The 26,495-nt window shown below is 34.9% G+C and overlaps 1 protein-coding gene across 1 annotated transcript; it reads right to left on the bottom strand.

Annotated features, from left to right (window-relative positions):
* Nucleotides 1-1,632: 1,632 nt before the first annotated feature.
* LOC140748983 (G-patch domain and KOW motifs-containing protein) lies at nucleotides 1,633-6,457 on the bottom strand. The gene is made up of 7 exons (XM_073081979.1): nucleotides 6,366-6,457; nucleotides 6,016-6,228; nucleotides 5,043-5,325; nucleotides 3,703-3,791; nucleotides 3,127-3,301; nucleotides 2,409-2,541; nucleotides 1,633-2,254 (listed from the first exon to the last, which is right to left on the bottom strand). The coding sequence occupies exons 2-7, from the start codon at nucleotides 6,132-6,134 to the stop codon at nucleotides 1,725-1,727; spliced, it is 1,329 nt and encodes a 442-aa protein (XP_072938080.1). The 5' UTR covers nucleotides 6,135-6,228; nucleotides 6,366-6,457; the 3' UTR covers nucleotides 1,633-1,724.
* Between the last annotated feature and the right edge of the window lie 20,038 nt (nucleotides 6,458-26,495).

The raw sequence follows: 26,495 nt of genomic DNA, 5'->3' as shown, positions 1-26,495 counted from the left end.
CTTTAAATTTACCTCCATACATACCTCGGCGACATGTTGGCGATTCCTTATTGGTCGTTATTTCAAGCACTGGCCAAACCGTATGCAGAAGTGTCTTCGTGTCGGCAATCATCAGTATAAACCCATTAGTGGCACAAATGATTTATATTTTTTAATAATAATTACTCGTTAATAATATTTATTTAATATTATATGAGTATTATGAGTACACTTTACTTCTTATTTTATCATTGTAGACTGAAGACTAACCCGTTTGGTTAAAATTTTCCCGCTTTTATGCTTGCCTCACTTTTTTAAATATTTATGGTCAAGACGTGAATCGAAGAATAGACTATAGAAGAATCGGGACACACATTTGACAAAACTTTAGTTTCTTATTATATTTGCCATGACATAAACTTTCTGTCTTATTTCTTTTAATGTAGTTTTAGTTGTGAGCTTGTAAAATTATTTATAATAAAAATAGCAATTACTATATGCCTATTATTATGAAATTTATAGTCAGCCGCACATTGTAGACTAGACCGTTTAAAACTTTTTAGTCTTATTATTATTATACAGGGTTACTGATAATTCGATACATTCCCTTGGAGGGGTAAAAGTAGAGCTCATTTGCAATAGGTTTTGTCATTAAGTACCCTAGCCGATAGTGGTTTGTTTTTGAGATATTCAAGTTTTTGTGTTTTTATTTCTAAGTACCGATTTCAGGCAAAAAATAAAATGCTCCTAAGTGAATGTCCTATTTTGATCCTATTTTTGTGCATAATCTTATACCTAACATCGCAACACTTCCTTAAAATAACAATACGCTGTAGTAGTACCCTTAAATTTTACCTTATGGAGGTCAATTTGCTAGAGTTCAATAAAAACACCCTTATTATTTCCACTTCAGAGTGAATTTGGATAAAAAAAGATGTATGGAATGTATTGTACAAATGATTAAAGTAATAGCCCTATTCGCAAATCACTATCGGCTAGAGTACTTAATGACAAAACCTGTTGCAAATGAGCTCTACTTTTACCCCTCCAAGGGAATGTATCGAATTATCAGTAACCCTGTATGTAGTCTCGTTTTTGTCCTAATAAACATGCATTATCATTTTCACACTAAAAAGGGAAAATGTCACCATGCCCCAGCGTTTAAGTATTTGTTAGTAGATTATTAACTGTGAGACTTCATTGATCAATGTAAAAATCAGAACAGAACAGATAATGAAAAACTAACAAGGCTAGATAAATTAATTTGTTCCTGAAAAACGAGGAAATTTCTCAACTGGCAATAATAAATGAAATTCGATTTATGTAGCGCTCTCTTACCGCCACATTCGGATGGATTTTAACTAAAGTAAACGATTTTATCCCAAGCTAGTTTTTGTAATTATATTTATATGATATTGTTTTATAATTAATAATTTACATAGTATAGTGCAATTGTAACATGTTATAGTCCGCGCCAAACTGCTAGTCCGCTCAGTTGTTACGAGCAGGTGTAGTCATACAATTTGCTATGGCGACGCGATTCATTTCTATATTCAGAGCGGACTAGCAGTTTTACGCGGACTATAACACTATAAATTATTCATTTTTTACATTATATTCACCTTTTATTTGTTAAAACTGACAAATTATAAGTACATCATTTTCATATTCATATAATTAATATAATTATCAAAAAGTTTCAAAACAAAAAAAAAAATCATATAAAAATGATTTATTATAAAGTATTACTTCTTATGTTTCCGATAATTCGGAGATCGGTCCCTATCTCTTTTCTTTTTCTTTCCCTTTCTTTTCTTATCTATGTCCCGCTTTTCTTTTGAACTTTTGCTTGATTTACTTTTGTGCTTCCTTCTATAATCTGCTTCACTTGAATCACTACTGCTGCTACTATGACGTTTTTTTCTGCGATCTTTTTTATCTGAGTCCGAATCTAGTGAATCATTGCTGCTGTATTTTTTATCTCTATACCTACTCCTATGTGAGACATCTTCATCACTTGTAGAGTTATTTCGGCTTCGTTGGCTTCTGGCCCTTGATTCTTTATCTTTATTATTACCATTAGAGTATTTTTTATCCTCTTTTGTCTCGTTATACCTGTCTTCTTTCCTCCTTCCCCTTTCTCTGCTATCTTTGTTATTCACGTCATTATATTTATGACTTGATGAACTTTCTCTACTTGCTGGTGAATTCTGCTGTTTTGAAAACTTTTGATTATCATTTTCACTTTTCTTATACTCTGCATATGAGTCTGCATCTGTAACCAAAATACATATTTTGTAATTTCATTTGGTTTTAAATAGAATTATAACATTAAAGCACATTATTTAACTAACTGTCATCCATTGTCATTAATTAAAGAGCTAAATTAATTCCCAGTAATGCCTATAAAAGGAAAATGTTTCACTTACTGATAACTTTTGATTGCTTATCAAACTCTGATCTTGTGACAGCTTGCACCATGAATTCACTTAAACTGACAGTTTCTTTTTTCACTGCTATATCAATCATGATACGACCATTATCTTCATCCAAACTAACGACCTGTAATAATAAGAATAATGTTTTTTATATCATATTTTGTTATTTATATTTAAAAAAAATACGTACTTTCATATACTAGACATGTATAATGTCCACCCAATATAAAATGGTTCATGGAGACCACTTTGAAATAGATTTGACAATTTGAAGTTGACCAGATGTGTTGTTACATGATTGTTACTCTCGATACTTGATAGCTACATAAAATCAATTCATATGAGTCTGCCTTACATACCTTTCAAGCAAGAATATAGCAGTATGATATTATTGTTCATAAAACAAGAATAGGTAAGGTGGTGTCATAATCACATTTTATTTGTAAAGTTCCATTTGAATGTGGTAGAACACTCTGTGGTTCAACTCTGACTGTATCTACCTAATAACAGCAGTGATCCGGTTTGAAGTGTGTGGAAGACATATTTTTCTGGGGCATTCCGTATCTGTGGCCAATCTCAGGTATAAATCTAATCTTATCTGAGGTTAATTAAAGGTTTCCAAAGGCAGCAGTAGCTATTTACCATTAGATGAACTAATTCACTGTTTCGCTTTTATTATGGAAAAAAAAAATGAAATTAAGTTAGCTACCTTTCCATAACATCCATTATATTTTCCTGTGGTAACTTTAACAAAGGACCCCTTGACAATGGCGAGTTCTTCTTCTTTTTCTTTAGATGATTTCTTTTTTTTATTTTCAGCCAACACTTTGTCAGCTCCCAAACCTAATCCTTTTGGGCGCAATTGTGGTTGCTTATATTTTGACCTGAAAAAAGATTTATTCATGGTTTGATATCACTCCATAACATATTTCTATGAAAATATTGTAAATACGAAACATGCAATAGTAATATGGAAGGCAATACATATAACATTTAAATCTTTGTTGTTTTATTTGTTAGAAATATTGCTTCAAAATTGTCAATTCTTTTCTACCTAAAGATTGAATATTACTAACAGGTGTTAGTTACTAGTCTTCAATTTAAGCATATGTGTCTTCCTTGTCAAGATCTTGATAGGGAAGACATATACATTGGATACATGAGAAACGATGGACGATGACCTGTATATGAATCTTTATATTTTATATTTCTACAGAAAAATCAGTTGTTTTGAAAAAAAAAAAATGAGTACAAACATAAAATTGTGTACTAAGTGCATACTTACTGCTCTTGTCCTGGTGTCCACCCCATTCCTCTGAGCATAGCCAAACCAAATTCTTGAATCGGCACCGATTCATAATCATCCAAGGTCGACTGAAAAAATAAGATAATGTGTTAAGTTTACATACACTTTTACAACAATTAATCTGAACCACTTTAAAAGATCTATAATATGTATTTAATGAACTCCATGGTGATACTTTATCCAAATAAAATTGCATTTGAAATTCCGACAAAATTTAGGTGAGTTCAACAATCAGTTGTTATTGTAAGGCAACTGACGCACACACTGTATAATGTGAAGTATTCTCCAAAATATATATCAAGTAGATGTTGCTCGAAAAACTAAGGCGCTGCGCAAACGGGGACACTTTCTGTTACTGACACAGCACACGATGGTGATGACAAGCAACCGTGCTCACTGTGTCCCATGTCGGCAATCGGACACAGTTGCCGATGTCCTGTCACCGACACGGGACACCACTAGAAACCGTAGCTGTAAGAAACCGTAATTGTAAGGAAATTTGTTAATGTTGCTTGTGTCTTCAACTGACGACTTTTAGTTTCCAGTTACCGACACCGAACACTTCTTGATCGTTATGAATATAGTGTTAAGTGGAAGCAACTGGACACACGTATGCGCAGGGAGTTGAATGATTTCATACTGATTCTATAGAAATCAAATATTCATCGGTAGCTTGTGTCTGACACAAGACACAAAAGTGTCCCCGTTTGCGCAGCGCCTAAGGGCACATTTACATAAGGTTGATTACTGAATGCAAAATATAAGGTACTTTATATTAATTACAATCTAGCCTACTATAAGACTAATGAGTAATTTTACACTAACTTAAACTGCTAAATAATCTTATAATGAAGGCGGCGTCCTCTGACACTGCACTTCTTTGTCTCATCACATAAAGGAGTAGACACATTGTTCTTGTGTTCTATAATGTAATAATGATTACTGAATGCATGGTCCACATTTGGTGTAACCCGTATAATAGATTTTGTTATTGAACTGTTTCGAACTGAATTGGCTTAGTGAGCAAATAGAAATTATAGTGTATATTGATTACTGACGGGAGTCAGTTGCACTCAAATAAAGCCAAATAACGTAATGTAAATTAAGCATTCTATCCATTAGCAGAATTCTAAATTATATTTAGAATAAGACACAACACAGATACAAAAATCTGTGCTGTGTGTAGCCTGAAATAAGAATCAGTACAAATACAGAATGAAAAATATGTACCTACAAAAATATTAGAGAGCCACTTTCAAAGTGTAATTCAAAAGAATCCAACTATGTTTGTATTGTTTATGTTAGTATGTGTAACTTACTTCTTTTTGCCCGTCCATAATAGGTTTAGCTGGTAAGGGTACAAGCAGCGTTGGTTGTTCCACCACCTTCTGTTGCTTTGCTTCTTGCAGCAACTCTCTTGTGGCCATCTGTTCTAAAGTCTCATTCTCTGGCGGTAGATCTATGGTTGGTTCCTTTGATTGTTCCTCTGGTTCTAGCGCACTTTCAACTTTCTCGGCAATCTCTTTAAGGCGCTCGGCTGTTACTAATGTGTTTGGTTTCATCGGAATAACCAGTGGTGAATCTTCCTTGATTGTTTCTCCTCTGAAATTTTTGATACAGAAGTTATTTTAGTTTTTGGGTTTCAAGAGATAGACATTATTACCTCACCAAACAATCACATAACATTATCACATATAACAACATAAATTTGCTTCAGTTTTGTATGATTTTAGACTAAGATTATCATGGAATTGAGACATTGTATAGTCCGCATAAAACTGCTAGTCGAAATGAATTGTCACTGTAGCAAATTGTATGACTACACCTGCTCGCAACAACTTCAGAATGGACTAGTAATTTGGCGCGGATTATATCTGTAATGATTTTATGTTTTAATATAAATAAATTACATATTGTAAATATCACATTTTTTAGACACAGGTTGTGTATAATATAAAATGTTATTTGTTGCCACAACATAAATTATTGCGGTGAAATGTTTTCAAGACTTTTTGAGCATATTAGTAAAAGCAAGTACTGAATTGTGAATCTTTATAGACTTCTTAATCTTTTTATTTGTCTTACTTTTGCAAAATAATAGTAAAAACAAGCAAAACTTATAACTAACAATATTTCATTTACTACTATATAAACTATATTTAAAATATCCGAGAAATTAAGCCGAAGACTAGAAATGAAGGCGAAATTGTTAAAAATGGCGCCAATCATCATTTGCATGAGTGATTTACAAATTAGTTATGTATTAAACACAAAATAGTAAAGTATACATACCCAATGACTTTGATAGCTTTCTCTTCAACACACTCAATGTAATCTCTTTTCTCCACAACCTCAGGTTTCTCCTGTTTTTTGGTTTTCATAAAACCAAACGATATTTTCTTTGTCTCCATTTTATATTATATTAACACGATATGTTCACAATAATATCAGAACAAATGTTCTCTTGTGAGGTCTTAAAATAAATATGCAATGTTTTTACCTCATCTGACAAATTAGAATCATAAAAAAATATAAAACCACATGTTTATATTAAAATATCGTTGTTTGTTCGTAAGTATGATTTTTCCTTGTAAAATTTTTCAGCCATAGCTTTCTTTTCTGTCTGCGTTAGTCGATTAGACCTTCGCGTCGTCGCCGCCGTTGCCGGTAACACATTTATTTTCAATCCAGTCGAAATCCAAATGAAAAATAATCAGTCCAACTTAATAACGTCAACGTCATTTTGAGTTTTTGACACCAGTAACATTAACAGATAACTATAACTTGCTCTATGGATTGCATAAGCATTAGATAGTAAATATAAATAGTTTTTTGATTTAATAATTTTTTACAGCTAACAGTGAATAATTCACGTGCACACGCAATCCGACGCATTAATATAGTACATGATATTAAGTAAAACTCATATTGTTTCAACTTCTTCGTTTTCAACGATGTCTTGGTCGATCGTGTGCTAACGTTATAATACTTTGTTTTTTTTTTGGAACACGCAAAAATATTTAATAGTATACATCCAGAAAATATTTTATTAAAATAAATAATCATTTTGAGCCTTGAAAGAAATTCTTATAAACGGAAATAATTCACATCATGCCAAATTATATAAAATATAATATAATACAACTTGAAGGTTTTTATGTTTGTTGCACTGACACAAATTCACAGTAAAACTTACAGTTTGTTACAGTTTTTCGAAATTAGTAAGGTAAAGGCTTTTTAAAAACAATGTTATATTATTTCTTATAGTTATAACATTAAAGTAGCAAACGATCATCCAGATCGTCTGATGATAAATGATTATTGCAGTTTGTAACCAATTCTTAATACCTACTCGTAGAATAGCGGTTCCATCAGAAGCCGATCGCAGTAGCGTTGCCACTTCTGAAGATGGTCGTCGTGTATAATGTTAGTAAGCCATCTATATTTTTCACGCTAGAAATGGATTTAGCGGTGGTATATTTCGGTAGAACCATAGCCATACTGTTACTACAACCTTTGAAATTTCTTAGATTTTCTTTTAATGAAATAAATATATATATGTTTCTTCATTTACCACTGTAAAATTAAAATTAGTATAGTAGTATTAGTTGTAAAATTATTAGGTACACACTTACACCCCACATAACCCCGTGTCGCTCCCACGGCACCGACTACTTTTTGAAGGTTTCCCTCTCGAAAAAAAAGAGGTACACAGTTACATGTTTATTAACTAGTAGTGCTACCACTTTCTAGTAGTAGAATCTCGTATGTTTTAATTATTTTGAATGATACCAAACTATGAGTGGAAATTTCATAAATAAAATAATTTATAGGTATCGTGTCCCAATTTATAATTATTTTGCGAATATTGTATAATTCTGTTTTCCTACTTAACCAACAACCCGCGGAATAATTAAGCATCAAGTCCAATATAATTTCATGATAACAACCAGCAAGTAGGTCAATCTACCGAGCAATATAAGAAAATCTCTGAGTCTGTGTAGAGACAAATCGAAACTGTCGACAATGTTCCTTAGGGCAAACAAAATGAAATATTTGTGCGACAATATCGACGCAACATTTTTCGCTGGGTTTATTTGCTTTACATTGGGATAACATATTTTGTAAGTAGCAATGAAACGTGGTATTGAATACCTATACCTTATATTCTTTATTAGCTGTATGTTGGTATTTATTGTTTCATTTATATTCATTACAAAATAAAAAAACAAGAGTCATTACATTATTTTTCACATTGTCTAAAAATAGAACTCTTTGATTTAAAGTCGGGGTCGAGAAATATAGATTTTACCAAATAAATTTTTGACTGTTTCTCTTACCTTTTAGAATTCCATCTTGTTTCTTTTCTTAAATACCTACAACAGTGTCATTAAAGCTAATTTGTCATATAACGTTCTTTTTTTATTTTCGAAGGTTTTGTTAGCAGTTTCTTGAATAAAGGCTGTCCAATAATTTTAGTCAGTTATATTTCTCATTCAAATTATTTAATATGTAAAACGAAAATTAACATTATGTCATAGGTATATTTATAATATAAGGATACTAGATAGATATGGATAGAAAACTATTGATATTACCGTATCCAGGGATTCTTAAAGAGATGCATACAAAAAGTCTAATAAAAACGCCTTTCTCTTTTTAAAAATAAACACATTAAAGTCGGATATTTCATTTGTGTACGTCGTAATATCTACGCAGGGCTCGTAATAAAAAGTTTTTTTATAGAGGTGGGCCTACGGGGGTAAGCCTCTGTTATCACGGAAATTTGATTTTACGAATGAGCGAATTTAATATGGCCACCCCATCGTCTGGTTTGCAGTCGACCGAGTACCTAATATTTGTGACAGCGGATATTATATTCGTTTTTTGTTGCGTCGCTAATGCAATCGTAATGGGGAGATACGTCCAGTGCCCTTACCATAAGTTTTTACGATTTGACAAATATGACTGTTTTGGTATTTGTTTACGTATTTGCCCATACAATTGTCAATCAGCACCCCTAGCGGATTGTATGAGAACTATAGTTTCAGTAACGTAACATTAAATGTGTATCTTGACAAAATGGCGTTTTATGTTTTGTTTATCTTTTTTGCGAACATGTGAGGGAGACAAAAAGTTTATCGTCAGTTGAGCACTTACTTATTGTTACGTTTACTCAGTCTACTGAAGCAAACGGAACAGAATAATGGATTGAGTAAACGTAACTTAAAATTGTGGGATGTTTTGAAAACTCATGGTAAGGTACTGGTCTATAATTTTGGTTTTAATGTGTAGAAACGTTTGTCTTTCGAGGCATGACCATCGCCATTACGCTTATTTCCATCTGACATCACCAGAATTGAACGCTGTTCTGTTCCTGTTCAAGGGTGTGGCAAGGAAGACATACTTATTTAAGGAATTGTAACTTATTCGTCAGGAGTTGCAACACACTTTGGCCGACCTCAGGTGGGAGTCAAGTTTTATCTGCTGTTATTTATACACATCCATGGGCGGATAGTAGCCACTAAATATATCTTTTCTGAAATTAATAGTTTGTAAAACCAGAGTAAAATCGTCCTTACTATCATACCAACCAAAAACCAACGTTTACTGTGACTCATAAATATGAGCGATAAAATATATTTATTCGTTTTCAATCGTTTTGAGTGATGATAAAAATCCATTTTAATAATAAAATGCTTTGTTTATTTATTCGAAATGGGAGCGGAATTTAATTAAGTAGTGCGTAACGACCGCCTCCTGACAATATTGGGACGTTTAATTTAATGAGATAATCGAAATACCGCAGCGACAACGCTGTTGAAACGCATCGAAATTCAATTTGAAAACTTGTTTTTATAAATGTATTTATTTTGTTTGATATATATCGGGATAATTATTTTACAGACAAATGATTTCGAAACTGGCCGGCTATTCATAGTTGTGTTAATTGAATATATGGTTATTGTATGGAAGTTGCAAATAGTAGAACAATACATCTGTTGTTACGTAGACAGGCGTAAATAACATTACTACATATTATTCATGGTGGCCAGCCAAATTCGAGCTAGAGGTAGCTATCTGTATAACTATCATTGATCTTTAACACCGAGAAAGTACCTACTGACGTGAATATTAAAGGTACTAATAATTCAGAGCATAAAAACCGGGAATAATGATTACGATATCTACTATTATAATTATTACATATTCTTAGCTTACACTCCTTTGGGTAGGAATCTTCAAGTCCGATATCAAAATACATAGGCGGTTATGTAGCAACCTCTTACGTGAGATTAAGGATGCCAGCTATAACGAAGATTTCTAAAGAGGAAAAAATACGGAATCAATTACCAACTTTATTTTTTTTTGTTTGAGTTGGTGTCTTGGACGATGGTGTGGCCGTGTCCGTCGGAGCGCGGCAATCTCATTAAAGTGAGGCCGCATAAACAAGATTATTTCGAGGGTTCCACCACCGAATAGGGAAATAACAGAAAGCTTTACATTCTTAATGAAACTTAATAAACGGTCACCTTCGGGACTATCGCGTCATTGTTATACTTTTCTTAATGAAACATCATGATTAAATAACATACATCGTATTAGTAAGTGCAAGTTCAACTCCATCTTCACAAGTATTTCTGTCTTACACAAACAGTCGTATTCCTAACTTGGTCTTCAGAGGTAGAATCGAAATTATAATTGACTTGGGTAGAACTCCTGTCCGGTGGATTTTAGGTGTAATCCACCTTTGTCTCTGTAGTTCCGGGACTAGAATAGGGCTACGGTATCCCCTGCCTGTCGTAAGAGGCGACTAAAATGGGGCTTCCGTGGTTGCGGGCAGCAAGAGTGGGAGCTCGAACCGTCCAGAATGCTACCCCAGGAAGGACGGCGGTATGTGTGGCCGCATACCTTCGTAATCACCAGATGTTGTGGGACGAGCGAACGCTTCCCCAGGGCAGAGCTCGATCCGGGCATCGCTTTTGGAGAACTCCGGTTGTGTTCCGTCGGAGATCCCGGAGTTCTCCAATAACCGTGAGGACGGGCACTTTGGGGTTTAGTGCGGTAAAAATCCCACATAACCCGGCGTCGCTCCCACGTCATCGGGTACCTTTTGAAGGTTTACCCCTCGAAAGGAAAAAAAAATAGGTGTAATCCACTTTAATTTAATCACATATTACATACCATAATTTGCTATGCTCTCTATAATACTGCTCGCATAATTGTGCCTTATGTTATATAACGAACCTTCTGTATTTACTTTATTTTACTGGCCCTTGTCTCGGCTCAGATGTATTAGACCCGGCAGATCCCAATTAAATAAATTTTAATTGACCTTATTCGAAATAACGGCTATACCTAACTCAGTGAAGAAGTGTCCATTGTTAAAGTATCTTTAGATTAGATAGATTTAATTATCATTCAGATACAATAAAATTTAGATCATCACCTCTTTCACAATGAGAAGGGTTTCAACTTTTGTAGAGTAGGTACGCTGGCCAAAGGTGGATAGAAAGACACTTTTGAGAATAGTATGGAGGTTTTGGACATGTTGGATTTGACGACCTGCGTGACGGAGTGGTCACCAGTGGATGGTGGTGACTATGGTGAAGGTGATCCCCATTAATACATATATTTAAACAATGAATATAAATTTCTGTGCTAGATACGAGTGTTTTATTCGTCTTTGTGTATGTCCATGGCGCTCACAACACATGAAAAATCCTAGTGTCGGATTATGTAGAAAGCGTTATTTATTTTTTTTATTTTAGAGAGCCATCTCCAAATTTTAGGGAGATATCTGCACTCGACAGTGGCACATAAAAAGAGGTGAAGCCTCAAACACATAGGTCTCCTTATTCCTTCACTTCACTCTTTCCTTAACTATCACGACCCGTAAATTTACTCGTATATTATGAATAACTCCTACATATCCGAAAAGCCTAGGTTTTAAACCTGGATACCCACATTGTAAATAATCTACAATACTTATAAATTCTGCTTGATTGAAAAAAAAGTCTATAACAAATTTGAGTCACGGAATTCCCAAACTTTTCTAATCGGCACAAATTACTTAATGAAATTAATGAATACGAATGAAAATTTGAAAGTTTTAACTGAATTTGCGTTGAAATCGCTGGTGAAGCTCGGGAAACGAAAATTGATTTCAATCTCCTAATGAGAAAGTTGGTCACACAAATGCAGAGAAGTTATTAGGATTGTTATATTTTTTGTAGATAAAAATAATGAATATACTAGTTCCTTTTTTAATTTTTACGTATGATATACCAGTGTGACATATCTTTTCGAGGCGTCCCAGCTTAGTCCTCAGGGATAGCGGCGCATCTGTGGCCGACCTCAGGTAAGAATATCTAATTCTATTTGGGGTTGATTACAGATGTCCATGGGCGGCGGTAGCTACGTACCATCAGATGGACTGTAAGCTCGGATGTATGCTCGGAATTCCAAAGTCTATAGAGCCTGCAGTAATTTTTCATTACTATTAGCGTTAAGAATATATCGTCACATGCTTTAGCTATAGTACCATACCAGTAGGTACCATACGAGTTAAAAGGACAAAGTAGGGAAGGACCTGCGTGACCTCCGAGCGGACTGCTAGCGTGAGATGGTGCAGAATAGACCGAAATGGAGGCTCTTATTGTCGTAAGGCCAAGACTTATAATATAATTTTACCTTTCGGATGTAATAACAATTGAAAACAGCAGGACTGCAGGACATGCATGCATAGAAAAATCTACAACAATCAATTTTACAAAAAAAAAATGAGATCTAGTTTTTTAAGCTAGAGTTAACTGTAATTCGATATCGAATATATTATAGCCAATATAATGAATTGAAACAATTAGGTTTGTCCGTCATAAATTTGTTACACCGTCTCCGAGGATAAACTGAACTACTCGAAGGTCCCTGTAGTCTCGGTATCGGAATAGAGCTTCGGTATTCCCTGGCTGGCTAAGCAGCGAATAAAAGGGGACTTCCGAGGTTACGGGCGGCAATAATGTCAGCTCGAACCGTCCAGCCAGAGACCCCGGGAAGGACGGCGGTATGTGCGCTCGCATACCGTCGTACACACAAGATGGTGTGGCAAGGAGCTCGACGGGGCAACGCGCTAAGAGGACTCCGGTTGCATTCCTTTGGAGATCCTGGAGTCCTCTACGAAGTGCCAAGTACGGTAAAAATCTAACATAACTTTTTCATTCCCACAATACCGGGAACCTTTTGATATTTCGTCCTCGTTAAAAAAAATGGTTTGCTAAAAAATGAGAAACACATACATAACGCTCAAAAACATTACCCTCGGCAATCAGGCAAAAAATGAATGTCTATCGACGAAGGTCATGGTCTAAAAACTCGAAAAACTTGAAGCTCTTGGAATAAAAATATATTTCATCGTGTAACATTATGTCTATATTTTGCGTCATAAAAATAACAAACCTAATCACGGTTGTCTGTATACATGTGTCGTGGATAACGAGTATATCAACCGCTTGTCATCTGCCATCGTTACCGGTTTAGATAATGGGCTTCACTGGGACGGCACGACACGACACGACACCGGTACCATATTATCTAAATAGACATTATTAAAGTGGTAGACCCTTTGTATGTCGACTACGGTGGCCCCACCGCCATTCCTATTTCTGCCTAATATTAGTAGTTTTAAGCGCTGCTGTGTTCCGATTTGAAGGGTGTGGTAAGGGAGATAAACTTTTTCGAGGCGTTCCGTCTTAGTACTCAGAGGCGGCGGCGCATCTGTGACCTCATGTAGGAATGTCTAATCCTATTTAGGGTTGATTACAGATGTCCATGGGCGGCAGTAGCCAATTACCATCAGGTAGACTGCATGTTCGTCTGCTAATCCTATATTATTTAAAAAAGACACCAGTAGCGTATATAGTAAAAAGGGAAGAGTAAAATTCTTACAGATATATTCATTTACGGGTAACAAATTGTGCAGGTCTTTATGTATTTTTATCGTGGATATTTTTGTTCTTGATTGTACGATGAGTTTGTTAGTGACTTCTTATAACATAAGATTTATACATACTTACAGCCTTCTGTCATGCAGATGGTGGTCATCATATCAACATAGCTTCAGTATCGATGACACGCCGTGTCGTGCCGTTAATGAAAAAACACATCTATGACGTATATAATGTTATTTCTGGTTATTATATTTCCGTTTGATATTTTCATTGTGTTAGATGTTTTTTAACATTTTTCTTGTGAAGCAAAAGATTCGTTCACGTCGTTGTGGGTACTTCTGAGACCAGCGAAGCCAATGTGTTAAGTAGAGCTTATCTTGCACTCTAGAAAGATGATATAACGCTACGGAAATTTCTTAGAACAAAGTTTATTCCATTGCAAGTGTGTGGTAATTCGTATATTCGTATGAAGCTAAAAACAATATGAGATGAGGTTAAATGTTTCTACTACTTTAAACCTGAAGATAATACAAACCGAAATATACCGTAACAAAATACAAATAGGTTTTAGGTTCTTGTTAAGTGAAATACCATAATATCAAAATCACGGACAGACAATTCACTTTTATTTTTATGTATACATTTTGTATTTAAAATGCAAGGTAGAAATATAACTAACATTAAAGAACATAAAAGTATGAAGTAGTAACCAAAACTTTCGATTAATCTAATTTCAAATCACTCGCCAAATTCCAATCACTTTGTTGTTGATACGATTGACATGTTGACATTAATATAATAGAATTAATACGAGTATTTTGTTACGCAGAAGTCGTCCCCAATACGCTCGAACGCAATAAATGAGGGCTATAATTTCTCCGAGAAAGCAATGAATCCAATTATTGACCCCTTCGGAATCGACATATTAAATGCTCGCTATTGCTCTCAAATCCTACGACCCCGTTTATTATAGTTCTATCTGATCAGGAAATGCTGAAGTTCGATTTCATAAGACGTATTTTCGTAGACATATAAATTAAATAAATCATTCGTCAGTGTTATAATTTATATTATTTTTTTAAAAGTTCAGCTTAAAAAAAATGTCAGCCAAGTCCGTGTGGAAATCGCACATAGAGGGTTTTGTACTATCGGGTTTTCATTTATTTTGTGACAGGCAGACAGACAGCGGGAGGCTAATAATAGGGTCCCGTTTTTACCCATAGGATACAGAACCCTAAAATCTGAATTTCCTTGTGCTAGGGCTTTTACTCGTATCCAACCACGAAATCATTACCATACTTGTCATATTAAGATGTCCTCACTATCTCAAGATATTTCCCGTCTGAATATTTTCATTAATAGTCGGACGACAATAAATAGCCTCCATAATTCCTGGACGCAGCATTGAATCCAATCATTGAGCCCTTCGGAGGGGGCATGTTAAATGGTGGCAGTTGGCCCGACTTATCCGTTTTCCGGTCCAGATAGGAAAGGAATTGCAATTCTTTGTCTCCTTGACCTGTTACAAGGTATTAAGTTAAAAGTTACACTTAAGTAACATTGTTAAGTTGTAAGCTAAATCTACCATAATATACAAAAAGTTATCATATATAAAACGGCGGGAACTTAGTTGCCAACCATATTAGGTCAACTATGATTAAAGAGTATAATATAAATCTAACCAATTATTAATTTTGGAATGGAAAGTATTTACTTTTTTTTTATTTTAATTTTTTTTACAGATATTTATCTGTGAAAAAAAATTACATTTAATTAAAGTTTGTAACCATTATAATAGTAGAGCTATATATTAATGTGCTTCTTAACACTTCCCGCAGATGTATGTCAATTAATACATAGAATTTTTACACCACATAACAGAGGTATGCACATCTACGTATAACTTTATATATTTAGCTTTTAATGAATTACGTAATATATTACTTTAGTAGCGTAACGATACAAAGTAGGGAGATAATGTCGTTACATAAATTATTAAGGTATATTAATGGGGTCGGCAGTGATAAGACTACGCGAAATTGGGGAATTAATGCCCATAATATTCTTTGCGGAAAATACATGGCAGCATAATAAATAATAGCATTAATATGTCGTCAAAAGCAGCTTATTTTTCTAAGATCGCCTATTAGGTGACGTTTACTTGGTTGGTTGGGTGGAATGGTGTTTAGGGTTTATAATATACGACAAATAAGAGGTGGAAAGTTAAAAACACAGTTTGGTTTTATAACTTAAGTAAATTAGTAAAGTATTACTTTAGGTTATATATAAAAAATGCAAAATAGGCGATCTTGTCGCTTAACCCTTTTTATAAACTTTGGGATCATGATCAAAAGTAATCATCTAAATATATATAACTTAAAGGTGGCTGACTGACATAGTGATCTCACAACGCACAGCCCAAACCATTGGACGGATCGGTCTGAAATTTGGCATGCAGGTAGATGTTATGACGTAGGCATCCGCTAAGAAAGGATTTTGATCAATTCTACCCCCATGGGGATAAAATAGGGGATGAAAGTTTGTATAAATCTTCTTAGTTAATAATATTACTTCGTAACGCGAGCGAAGCCGCGGGCATAATCTCTAAGAAAAGATTATTAAAGTTTTATTCCCTAAGTGTCTTTTCATACATATTATGCTACAACAATAAGTGCGCTGGTGGGTGGAAATTTCTATGAAAATGCAGTCTTATAAACACGGACCACATTTTGCTGTCTACAGCATTCTGACCACATCGCGATCTCATCGTAACCACATCGTAGCTACAAGTGAAAAGGCGCATGACATTCTGACAACTTTATGGTAGATATTTGTGGTTGTGGTACATGTGAAAAGATCCTGAGCTCGCTTAATAAAGAATGAAAACTTTAACCATTTGACAATACAATAGCAGAACAACCGCTTTCTCTTTTTTTAAAAACGTTATATTTTTAAAAAAATAGAAACTGTTTAATTAAATTTGATATTTACGTGAAACTTTAATTCTACATATTTAAATTACGGTAGAGCAATCTATAAAAATTGAGTTACCGTTTTAAATTTCTATATGGTAACACATAAAATATTATTTCACTCAATAAAGTTATTCAATTGCATTTACGATGCCATTACCCCGAGGTCGTGAAAGAAATAAATGTTCGAAAAGCTATAAATGTGACATAACCTGAAATCTATGATCTCTACCACTGTACGTATGTTGTCTTCAGCTGGAACTTCTATTTATAGGTTAAAAGCAATTTGCATTATGCGATCTACGATGTTATAAATACGAAGGGGACGCAATTTATAATGATTGTTTTATTTTAAAATCTGTATGCAAACAGGCAAAGCAAAACGGTTCAGTATCTTTCTCTTTTATGTATATCAACGGACTTTAGTGTATTAATCATTTTAATTGGATTAATTAAAAAATATCCTTAAAGTTCTTTATTGATACCATATTATGATATTATGAATAGTACTTTCAATTGACATAATTCAACAAATCTTTGGTGAAGAAAATGAAGGATGGCTGAACTCTTCTTCTTGAAATATTGTCTGTAAAAGAACGAAATAGTCACTTGCATTAACGGCGAAGTAAAATATAATAGGAAGACGCAGTATAGCGGGGGCTCTCTATAGTGTTCTAAAAGATGTGCGAATTATAAAAACAAAACTAGGACATAGCCGCGTAACAACAAGATAGCAAAAATGAACAAACCCTTGTTACTATATTTAAAACTCAAAAACATACTTAGAACGGTCTTTAAACTGAATTGCAGAATATTTTGAAGTATAACTTACGGTAAGGTTAACGCAACAAGTTTCATAAAACGTAACTTGTAACATTTGTCTCCCACAGAATACGTGACTACAACATTAATTAAAACTTTCCATAATATATGCTGTGACGACCACAGAACAGATATAATTAGACACAGTTAAGTGGGAATGGTATGCAAGTGTATTAAGTATAATGTATTGCAGTCACATTATCCATTTCATCTCTTAGAAGTCCATTGCTGGATATTAATATTTTTTTTTATAAAGCGCTTTGTACCACGCTTAGCTGTGTGGGTTATTGTTAACTTTAAAAGATGTCTCGTCATCTACATCTATGTTAAGATGAGTGCATAAGCATTAAAAATATATGTACTAATATCACACGGCGTGCCTTCAGCCATTACTGTGTCATCGCCAGGCATGGGTCTCCTCTCAGAGCGAGGGGTTTACGTCATAGGCCATGACGCTGGCCAAATGCAGATTGGTAGACTTCATATACCCTTGAGATTTTTATAGATGTGTTTATGATTGATTCATTAATATTAAACATTCGGTTGGGTGTAACAAAGACTAGTAATTGTTATTGTATCAGCTACAAAGAAAATTAATTGTTCTAGCACCAGCTTCTCTCTAGAATTGATTCTTTGACACTAATTATATTTCTGTCTTTTATGTCACTTCTAATTCAAATCTTATCTATGGTGGCGACAGCTCTGTACGTAAGCTGTTACAAGTGTAGTTAAAGGATAACTTCTGTGGATACCTGAGTTTGTGGCACCACGTGCTCTACGCTAATTGTTATAATATCTTTCCATAATTATCGTTATAATTAAATAAAATATTACAGTTTTTTTAGATTGAAGTAGAAAACGAGCTTGCTGTTCACTTGATGGGAATTTGCTGCCACTTATGGAAATTGGACATGGAACTCACTCTATATAAAATAGGAGTGCTACCTGAAGTCTTATGGAAGTCAGCCTACAATCGGCCATTTATTTTTTTATACTTAACTTAATGATAAGGCAGACGGGCTACCTAATGGAAAGCATGACTGCTTGTCCATGTCGTCCACACGCGACGGCGACCCGTCGCCTATGGACATTTGAAACACCAGAGGAGTCGCCAATGCATCGCCGGCTTTAAAGGAGAGTTCTTTTTACACCCTTCTTGAAGAGCCCCATGTCATAGTCAGGAGGTTTTGACGGTGGTAGAACCCTTTGTGGTTCGACTCCGGCGGCACCACCGCCACACCTATTTCTACCTAATATCAGCAGTGTAAGGCGCTGCTGTGTTCCGTTTTGAAGGGTGTGGTAAGGGAGACATACTTTTCCGAGGCGTTCCAGCTTAGTCCTCAGGGGTAGCGGCGCATCTGTGGCCGACCTCAGGTAGGAATATGTAATCCTATCTGGGGTTGATTACCGATGTCCATGGGCGGCAGTAGCCATTTACCATCAGGTGGATTGCATGCTCGTCTGCTACTCTTATATTATAAAAAAAGGAGGAGTTCATTCCACATTTTGCACGTACGCAGCAAAAATAACCGTGCCTCTTTGCCCTTTTCCCGATAATCTCTACAACTCTCAGGATCCATAAGGAAATTCTTAGTCATTCTAACCATAATTTATTAATAAGTAATAATAAAATGTCAATAATCACAAATCAAATTAAAAGGCAAAGATACGAATACAATATTTTGAATAACCTGATCTCATTTCACTGTATTTTTGTCACCCCCAGTTTCAGTTTCAGTCTAATAAGCACTCGCGTCACACAATAGCTATTAATTAAAAAGGTTGCATAATCCTTTGCGCCGAGCTATAAAATGCTTCTCTCATTAAAACGTATACGTTATCGATAATTGCATTAAACTTGGCGCCTTTTAATTGGTGCAGCTTAAATATGTTCAATTGTTACGAGTAATTATAATTGAATTATTTTTAAATTGGAGAAACCTTTGCTGTGCGGATCAGAAGACAGTGATACAGCTATTTTTCTATAACAATAGTCGTAGTTAATGTTTTATTGTCACGGGACTCCGTGTGAAAGGGCTATAGGCCATAGTCCACCATTTTTTTTATAATATAGGAGTAGAAGACGAGCATGCAGTCCATCTGATGGTAAGTGGCTACTGGCGCCTATGGACATCTGTAATCAACCCCAGATAGGATTAGATATTCTTACCTTAGGTCGGCCACACATGCGCCGCTACCCCTGAGGACTAAGCTGGAACGCCTCGGAAAAGTCTGTCTCCCTTACCATACCCTTCAAAACGGAACACAGCAGCGCCTAACACTGCTGTTATTAGGTAGAAATAGGTGTGGCGGAGGTGCCGCCGGAGTCGAAGCACAAAGGGTTCTACCACTTATTAATGTTACCCACCATGTTACCACCCATCCACCTTACCACCATGTTGACCAAGTGCTGATTAGCAGACTTTACACACTTTGAGATATCTTAAGGACTCTTAACCTGAAGTGACGACTTCTTACTATGTCTTCTCTCATTGTTAAGGACAGCGAAATATGTAATTCATTTACAATACGCACGTTACTTAATGCGTGCCTGGGCTTTGAACTTCGGACTCCATTTTTTTTAAACCACTAGCTGACGATCCATTACAAATATTGAATAATATGGTTATTTGTGTTTCTGAAATAATGTGAATGATTTAAAGGCAGGAATAAAGCTGGTATAGATAACACGTCGTTCCAACTAATCATCAACGACTGAAACACATCTGTGGTTAGTCCTCCTATAATATCAGGACTTGGTTTAATATCAGTATCTGATAAACTACTCGTACATGGCCGTTTGCTAGTTGTATTGAAGTTATGTGGTCAGAGACTTTATTGAACATCCAATATGAACCGAGTATTGGAAGAATTTTACAATGCTTTATAATTTTGCTAGTGGATTGTTGTCGTATTTTATGGTTGTTGATATGGTACTTTACTGTACGTTAGAAGTGTCTCAGTTAATACTGATGACTATAGCATTATTGTATTAAATCATCATGACAAAATAAGATTTTTTGGCGGAATAAATATAGCGTAAGCAAATAAATAAATAAATAAAATAAATAAAAATATATTTTCAGCTTTATAAGCTTAAACTATATTTAGTTTTAGGTAAACTATGTTTAGTTATATACATATTATTTATTAAATATAGTTTCAGCTTTCTCTGACGTGAAATAATGATTGTGGAAATTAGGTGGAAAGGTATAGATGCTGCATGACTTACTTAAAAAGCGACCGCCTCAATCCTTAGGAGTAGCAAAGCACCTGTAATAATGTAATGTAATGTAATGTAATATAATGTAATGGAATGTAGTGTAATGGCTTCTGGTATAAGATGTTCTTTATGAAGTTGGTTACAAAATATGTCGATGGGAGGCAGTAAATTACCATTAGATGGAATGTGACTCATTTGCCAGTTTTATGATACATAATACATCTAAGAGGTGGATTTCTTAAATATAAATGCATGTGACAAGATTTTCTCCATATATTATGTAAAAGCGTTTCTGCTTGCTTATTTATTAACAATAGACGCTCACACAAATACACACTTTTTACGGGTCCGGATGTACGCATCCGGTCTAAAAAGTTTCTGCAAATATTTTCCCCTACCGGGAATTGAGCCTGGGAAGGCGGAAGTGTCAATACCGCCTCGTAAAGAGACCGTCAATACTTTGTTGGTGTTACGAATACCTATATATTCGTTAAAGATAATATTTACTTAACGAGGCATTGTTATATTTTTTGACATCCTTGAGAAGTTTGTAGTAAGCAACGTAGGCGGGACATGACCTAAATGCCGATCCCTTAGTCGATGGTCTGACTCCATAAAAGATATTGTCGGGCTCTCGGTAACAACGGTAACAGCGCCTATAGACTTATTAGACTGATATACGACTAGTAGAAGACTAGTCGATAGCGTTACACAGCTGATAACACTGAATGTGATCGTTTTGCTGACTTAAAACATACATTACAACTGTCTTTAAATTCATTCCTACTTACTTGCCTATCTCTCTCCGAAATAGCGCTGATAATTAGGTACGTCGAAAATCTGGATTACTGATATAAAACTATTTATGGCTTCCGTTTTCAGCAAGAATCTACGTTTTAAGTTTTGTTTATTCTGCGGATTGCGGAAAAACCTTCCTTAACATCATTTAACTCATTGTTTCTGAACAGATACTAGAGATACCTATATTTAATTTAGAAACACAAGCAGTAGGGGGTTGCGTAATACATTAATCTATATATATAAAAGCGAAAAGATACTCACGTTCAAAACGTATTAATCAAGGTTTTGTCGAAACTACTGAAACTACAATTATGAAATTTGGAATATAGCTTCATTTTATAATGTAGATGCGCACTAAGAACGGATCTTTTGATATTCCACCATTAAGGGTGTTAAATGGGGGTTGAAAGTTAGTATGAAAGTCCGTCAGTTTTAAAGCAAACTGGATGAAAATTGGTATTTAGCTTTCTGATTTAAAGTAATAAAAATCTAATCTAAGGGTTTTTCCAAAATCAACCCTAAAGGTGGTTAAATAGGGGTTGACAGCTTATTTTCAATTTTACCATTTTGAAAGCCAGCACTATGAAAGTAAGCCATTGCTTTACTGGATAGATATAGTAGAACTTTAGTTCTACCATTTTTGGAAAATCAACCCCTGTGTGGGTTAAATAAGGGTTGTAAGTTTGTATGGAATTCCCCCAGTTTTGATGTAAACTCTATGAAAATCGGTATTCGGGTTTTCGATTAAAAATAATTAAATACCTATTTCACCATTTTTGGAAAATCAAACCTTAAGTTGGTAAAATAAGGGTTGACAGCTTATTTTAAAATTTTCCAATTTGAAAGCCAGCACTATGAAAGTTAGCCATTGCCTCACTGGTAAGATATAGTGGAACTTTAATTCTATCGTTTTTGGAAAATCAACCCTTATTTGGGTTAAATAAGGGTTGTAAGTTGGTATGAGAGTACCCCAGTTTTGATGTAAACTGTATAAAAATCGGTATTTGGGTTTTCGATAGAACATAATTAATCACCTTTTTCATTGTTTTTGGAAAATCATCCCTTAAGGTCGTTAAATGGGGGTTGGAATTTTATTTCAAACTCCGTTAATTCGGAAGCAAGGACTTTGAAAATTTGCATTTGGCTTTCCTGTTGGAAATAATAGAACTTTTTAACACCATTTATAGGTTTAAAGATCTTTATTTCTCATAGAAGACATTTGTCACTTACATGAGAACAATAACTTATAATTAAGTATAGTAAGTAGTAATTTATAGAAAATCTACCCTTAAGAGGGTAAAATAGGGTTTGAAAGTTTGTTGGGAAGTCCGCAGATTTTGAAACAAAGTCTATGAAAATTGGTATTCAGCTTTCTGATTGTAAATAATAGAACACCTATTTTACCGTTTTTGGAAAATCAACCCTTAAGTTCGATTAATAGGGAATAGAACTTTATTTTAAAATCCGTTCATTTGGAAACAAAGATTGTAAAAACAGCATTTAGCTTTCTGGTTCGAAATAAAAGAGCTTTTTTAACACCGTTTATGGAAAATGTACCCTTAAGAAGGTAAAATAGGGGTGGAAACTTCGTTTAGAAGTCCGCAGCTTTTTAAGCAGTCTATGAAAATTGTTATTTGGCTTTCTGATTGAAAATACCTTTTTCACAGTTTTTGGAAAATCAACCCTTAAGGTTGTTTAATAGGGGATGGAATTTTATTTTTAAATCCGTTAATTTGGAAGCAAGGACTGTAAAAAATGGTAATTGGCTTTCTGGTTGGGAATGATAGAACTTTTTTAACACCATTTGCGGAAAATCTACCCTTAAGAGGTTATAATAGGGGTAGAAACTTCGTTTAGAAGTCCGCAGATTTTGAAGCAAAGTCTATTAAAATTGGTATTTTGCTTTCTGGTTGTAAATAATATATCACTTATTTTTCCATTTTTTTTTTAAATCAACCCTTAAAGTCGTTAAATAGGGGTTGGAATTTTATTTTATAATCCGTTAATTTGGAAGCAACCACTATGAAAAATTATCATTGGAATCAATGAAGCATCTGAGTCACTGTTTTTTTTAGATAAACCCTTAAGACGGCTATAAAAGGGTGTACGCATTATGGCTTTCTGTTTACACATCTGTTTCAGCATTTTTAGCAACTCAACAATCAACCCCATTAGGGTACTATAAGTAAAGAAAGTTTCTTTAAAAACCGTTATTGAAGTTACTTCCTTTGGCGTGTCTGGAAAAAGAACAGAGTGCAGAGAAGTTTAGTGTAGGGCGAAATTCCACGGGCCGTCGTAATATACATATATTTTTAACATGGGAATGTATTGCGCGTCCTGAAGTGTAGAACAGCGGTTTTTTAGGGTTCCGTACCGATAAAAACGGAACCCTATTACTGAGACTTCGCTGTCTGTCCGTCTGTCCGTGTGTCACAGGGCTCTATCTCTGGAACCGTAATAGATAGACATTTGAAATTCTTACAGAGGATGCATAACGGTGGCCGCTATAACAACTAATACTAAAAATTAAAAAAAAGTTGAAAACAAAAAGGGGTCCCCATACAACAAACTGCTATTCGATATTTTTCCGACTAACTTTGGAACCGTTAGAGGTAGACAGTTCAAATTTTCACAATGCGTGTACTTCAATGGCTGCTGCAATATTACATACTAGAAATAAAAAAAAATGAAAATTTTGGTTGTACGGAACCCTCCAGGTGCAGGTTTGACTTGCACTTGGCCAATTATAGTAACACGCAGACCCGCGGGCCACAAGGGAAAGTCGCGGGTCACACACCACCGGTGGGTGTCGGGTTGCCGACCGCTGGTGTTGAATATTAGCTTTCAGAAATTTGCTGATAAAGTATTTTTTGATGCATATGTACATAGGAATATTTTTGAAATTATACTAAGTAGGTAAAAGAAGTGTTATATGTATGTATACGGGAATCTTTTAGGTTCGAAGTTAGAAACGGGAAATTTCAGTTAACGTCTATTCAGACAAATACACGGCAACGTGGACGGATGCAAATTTCATATATGATAATGCGTAAGTTTTTGGTATTTCAAATTGGCCTACATTTTGGTATACTGATAGTACATCGCAACTACTTTGGACACACTGCTTGCCAACATTTTGTCCTGCCGTGGGGTATGGTCGTGGTTATGCGTGGATTAGTGATGGTGATGTGGTAGACACATAGACCTTGGATTAAAATTTTGGGCTAGAACAGGGCTACAGTATCCCCTGCCGGTCGTACGATACTAAAGCGGGACTTCTGGAGTTACGGGCGGCAAGAATGGGAGCTCTAACCGCCCAGCCAGAGACCCTGGAAAGAACCACTGTATATAAGGCCCCATATAACATGGACGGTTCCTACGGAATAGTGTAAATAATATTTATTGTATCCTACATGAAACTTATATTTCAAAGAAGTCTCATTACAGTCCACTAATTAGAGTTTTAGTGTATGTTTCTGAAGAAAGCTTGACCAATTTAGGTACACAGTGATGAAATAAAAAGCTTTTATTAATTAAATATTAAATATGTGGGTGAAGTGCCCACACTACTTTATCGTTAAAATTGCTACTTTATCGTTAAAATTATTTTTTACGCGGGCGAAGCCGCGGGTTCTGCTAGTAATTAATATATCTAGGAACCTATGTTCGCTGATTTCCAAGAAACCGAAAAGCTTATATCTAAGCTTCTCATACATAAGCTTATTTAAGCGCTAACAAATCACAGCGTCTTACGATGTTTGTAGGTAATTTAGTTAGTCTTCCTATTTTTACCCGACTGCCAAGGAAGGGTTATGTTTTTCGCGCGTATCTTGTATGTTTGTCTTTCTTTATTTGATCCGATCTAACAAACGGCTGGATGAATTTCGACAGTTAAAGTGTCATTATATTTGTCTCAACGACCCGAGTGTCCTTAGATAGGTGTTAGTAAAAAAAAATCAAAATGGCGGATTTTTGGCGCGAAATAGTAAGACATTTAAAAAAAAAAGTTAACCGAACCTATCGAGTAGGGTATCAAATGAAAGGAAATTAAACGGAGATTATACAAACATATCTGTATATATATAAAACAGTAAGGTGACTGACTGACTGACTAACTAAATGACTTTTTCATTTTTCAGAAATCAACGTACAGCCTAAACCAAGGACCTTACAGTTCTGAAATTTTGCACACAGGTTCTCTATATAGCTTGAATAAGTACTAAGAAAGGCCTTTTGGAAATTCTACCCTTAAGAGGGTAAAATAGGGGAAAACAGTTTTTTTGAAATCCTTTAATTTTGAAGCAACTACTATAAAAAATTGTATTTGGCTCTCTGGATAGGAACAAGGACGCACTTATTTATCCCCCTCCGAAAAATCAACCCCGTAGAGGGTAAAATAAGGGTTAAAAGTTCATTTGAACAATCGTCAATTTTGAAGCAAACACTATGACATGTTGTATCAGGCTTTTTCGGTAAAAATAATGAAATGCTACCTCTAACGAGGTAAAATAATGACCGAAACTTTGATTTACTGAAGTTATATATTTTATAGACCGTAAATGGTGAATTTTTTCGCAAAATAGTAACACGTTTTAAAAAAAAATAACCAAACCTATCGAGTAGGGTGTCAAAATAAAGGAAATTAAGAGGAGATTACATATACATTATATAATATATCTTATATATAAAATTCTCGTGTTAGTTACCGTACTCCTCCGAAACGGCTTCACCGATTTTCACCAAATTTTATATACATATTCAGTAGGTCTGATTATCGGCCACTATCTTTTTTTTTACACCTAAGTGATAAGGGTTGTTCATCCTTAACATTTTTTTTATTTGTATGGCAACACAACGTTTGCCGGGTCAGCTAGTACATATATACTCGTATATACACATCGAGATGACTGTCTGACTAAATGAGAGAGTTGCTGTGCCAGAGATCAACGCAAAGGGAAACCGCTGAACTTAAGCGTGCTGGAATTTTACACATAGGTTCTTTATATA

Source organism: Epargyreus clarus, unplaced genomic scaffold (genome assembly GCF_041222505.1).
Source record: "Epargyreus clarus isolate Ecla_fem2 unplaced genomic scaffold, WU_Ecla_fem_2.2 ptg000017l, whole genome shotgun sequence".
In the NCBI taxonomy this organism is placed as follows: domain Eukaryota; kingdom Metazoa; phylum Arthropoda; class Insecta; order Lepidoptera; family Hesperiidae; genus Epargyreus; species Epargyreus clarus.
The sequence above is the reverse complement of the archived record's forward strand: the minus strand, read 5'-3'. Positions and strand labels throughout refer to the sequence as shown.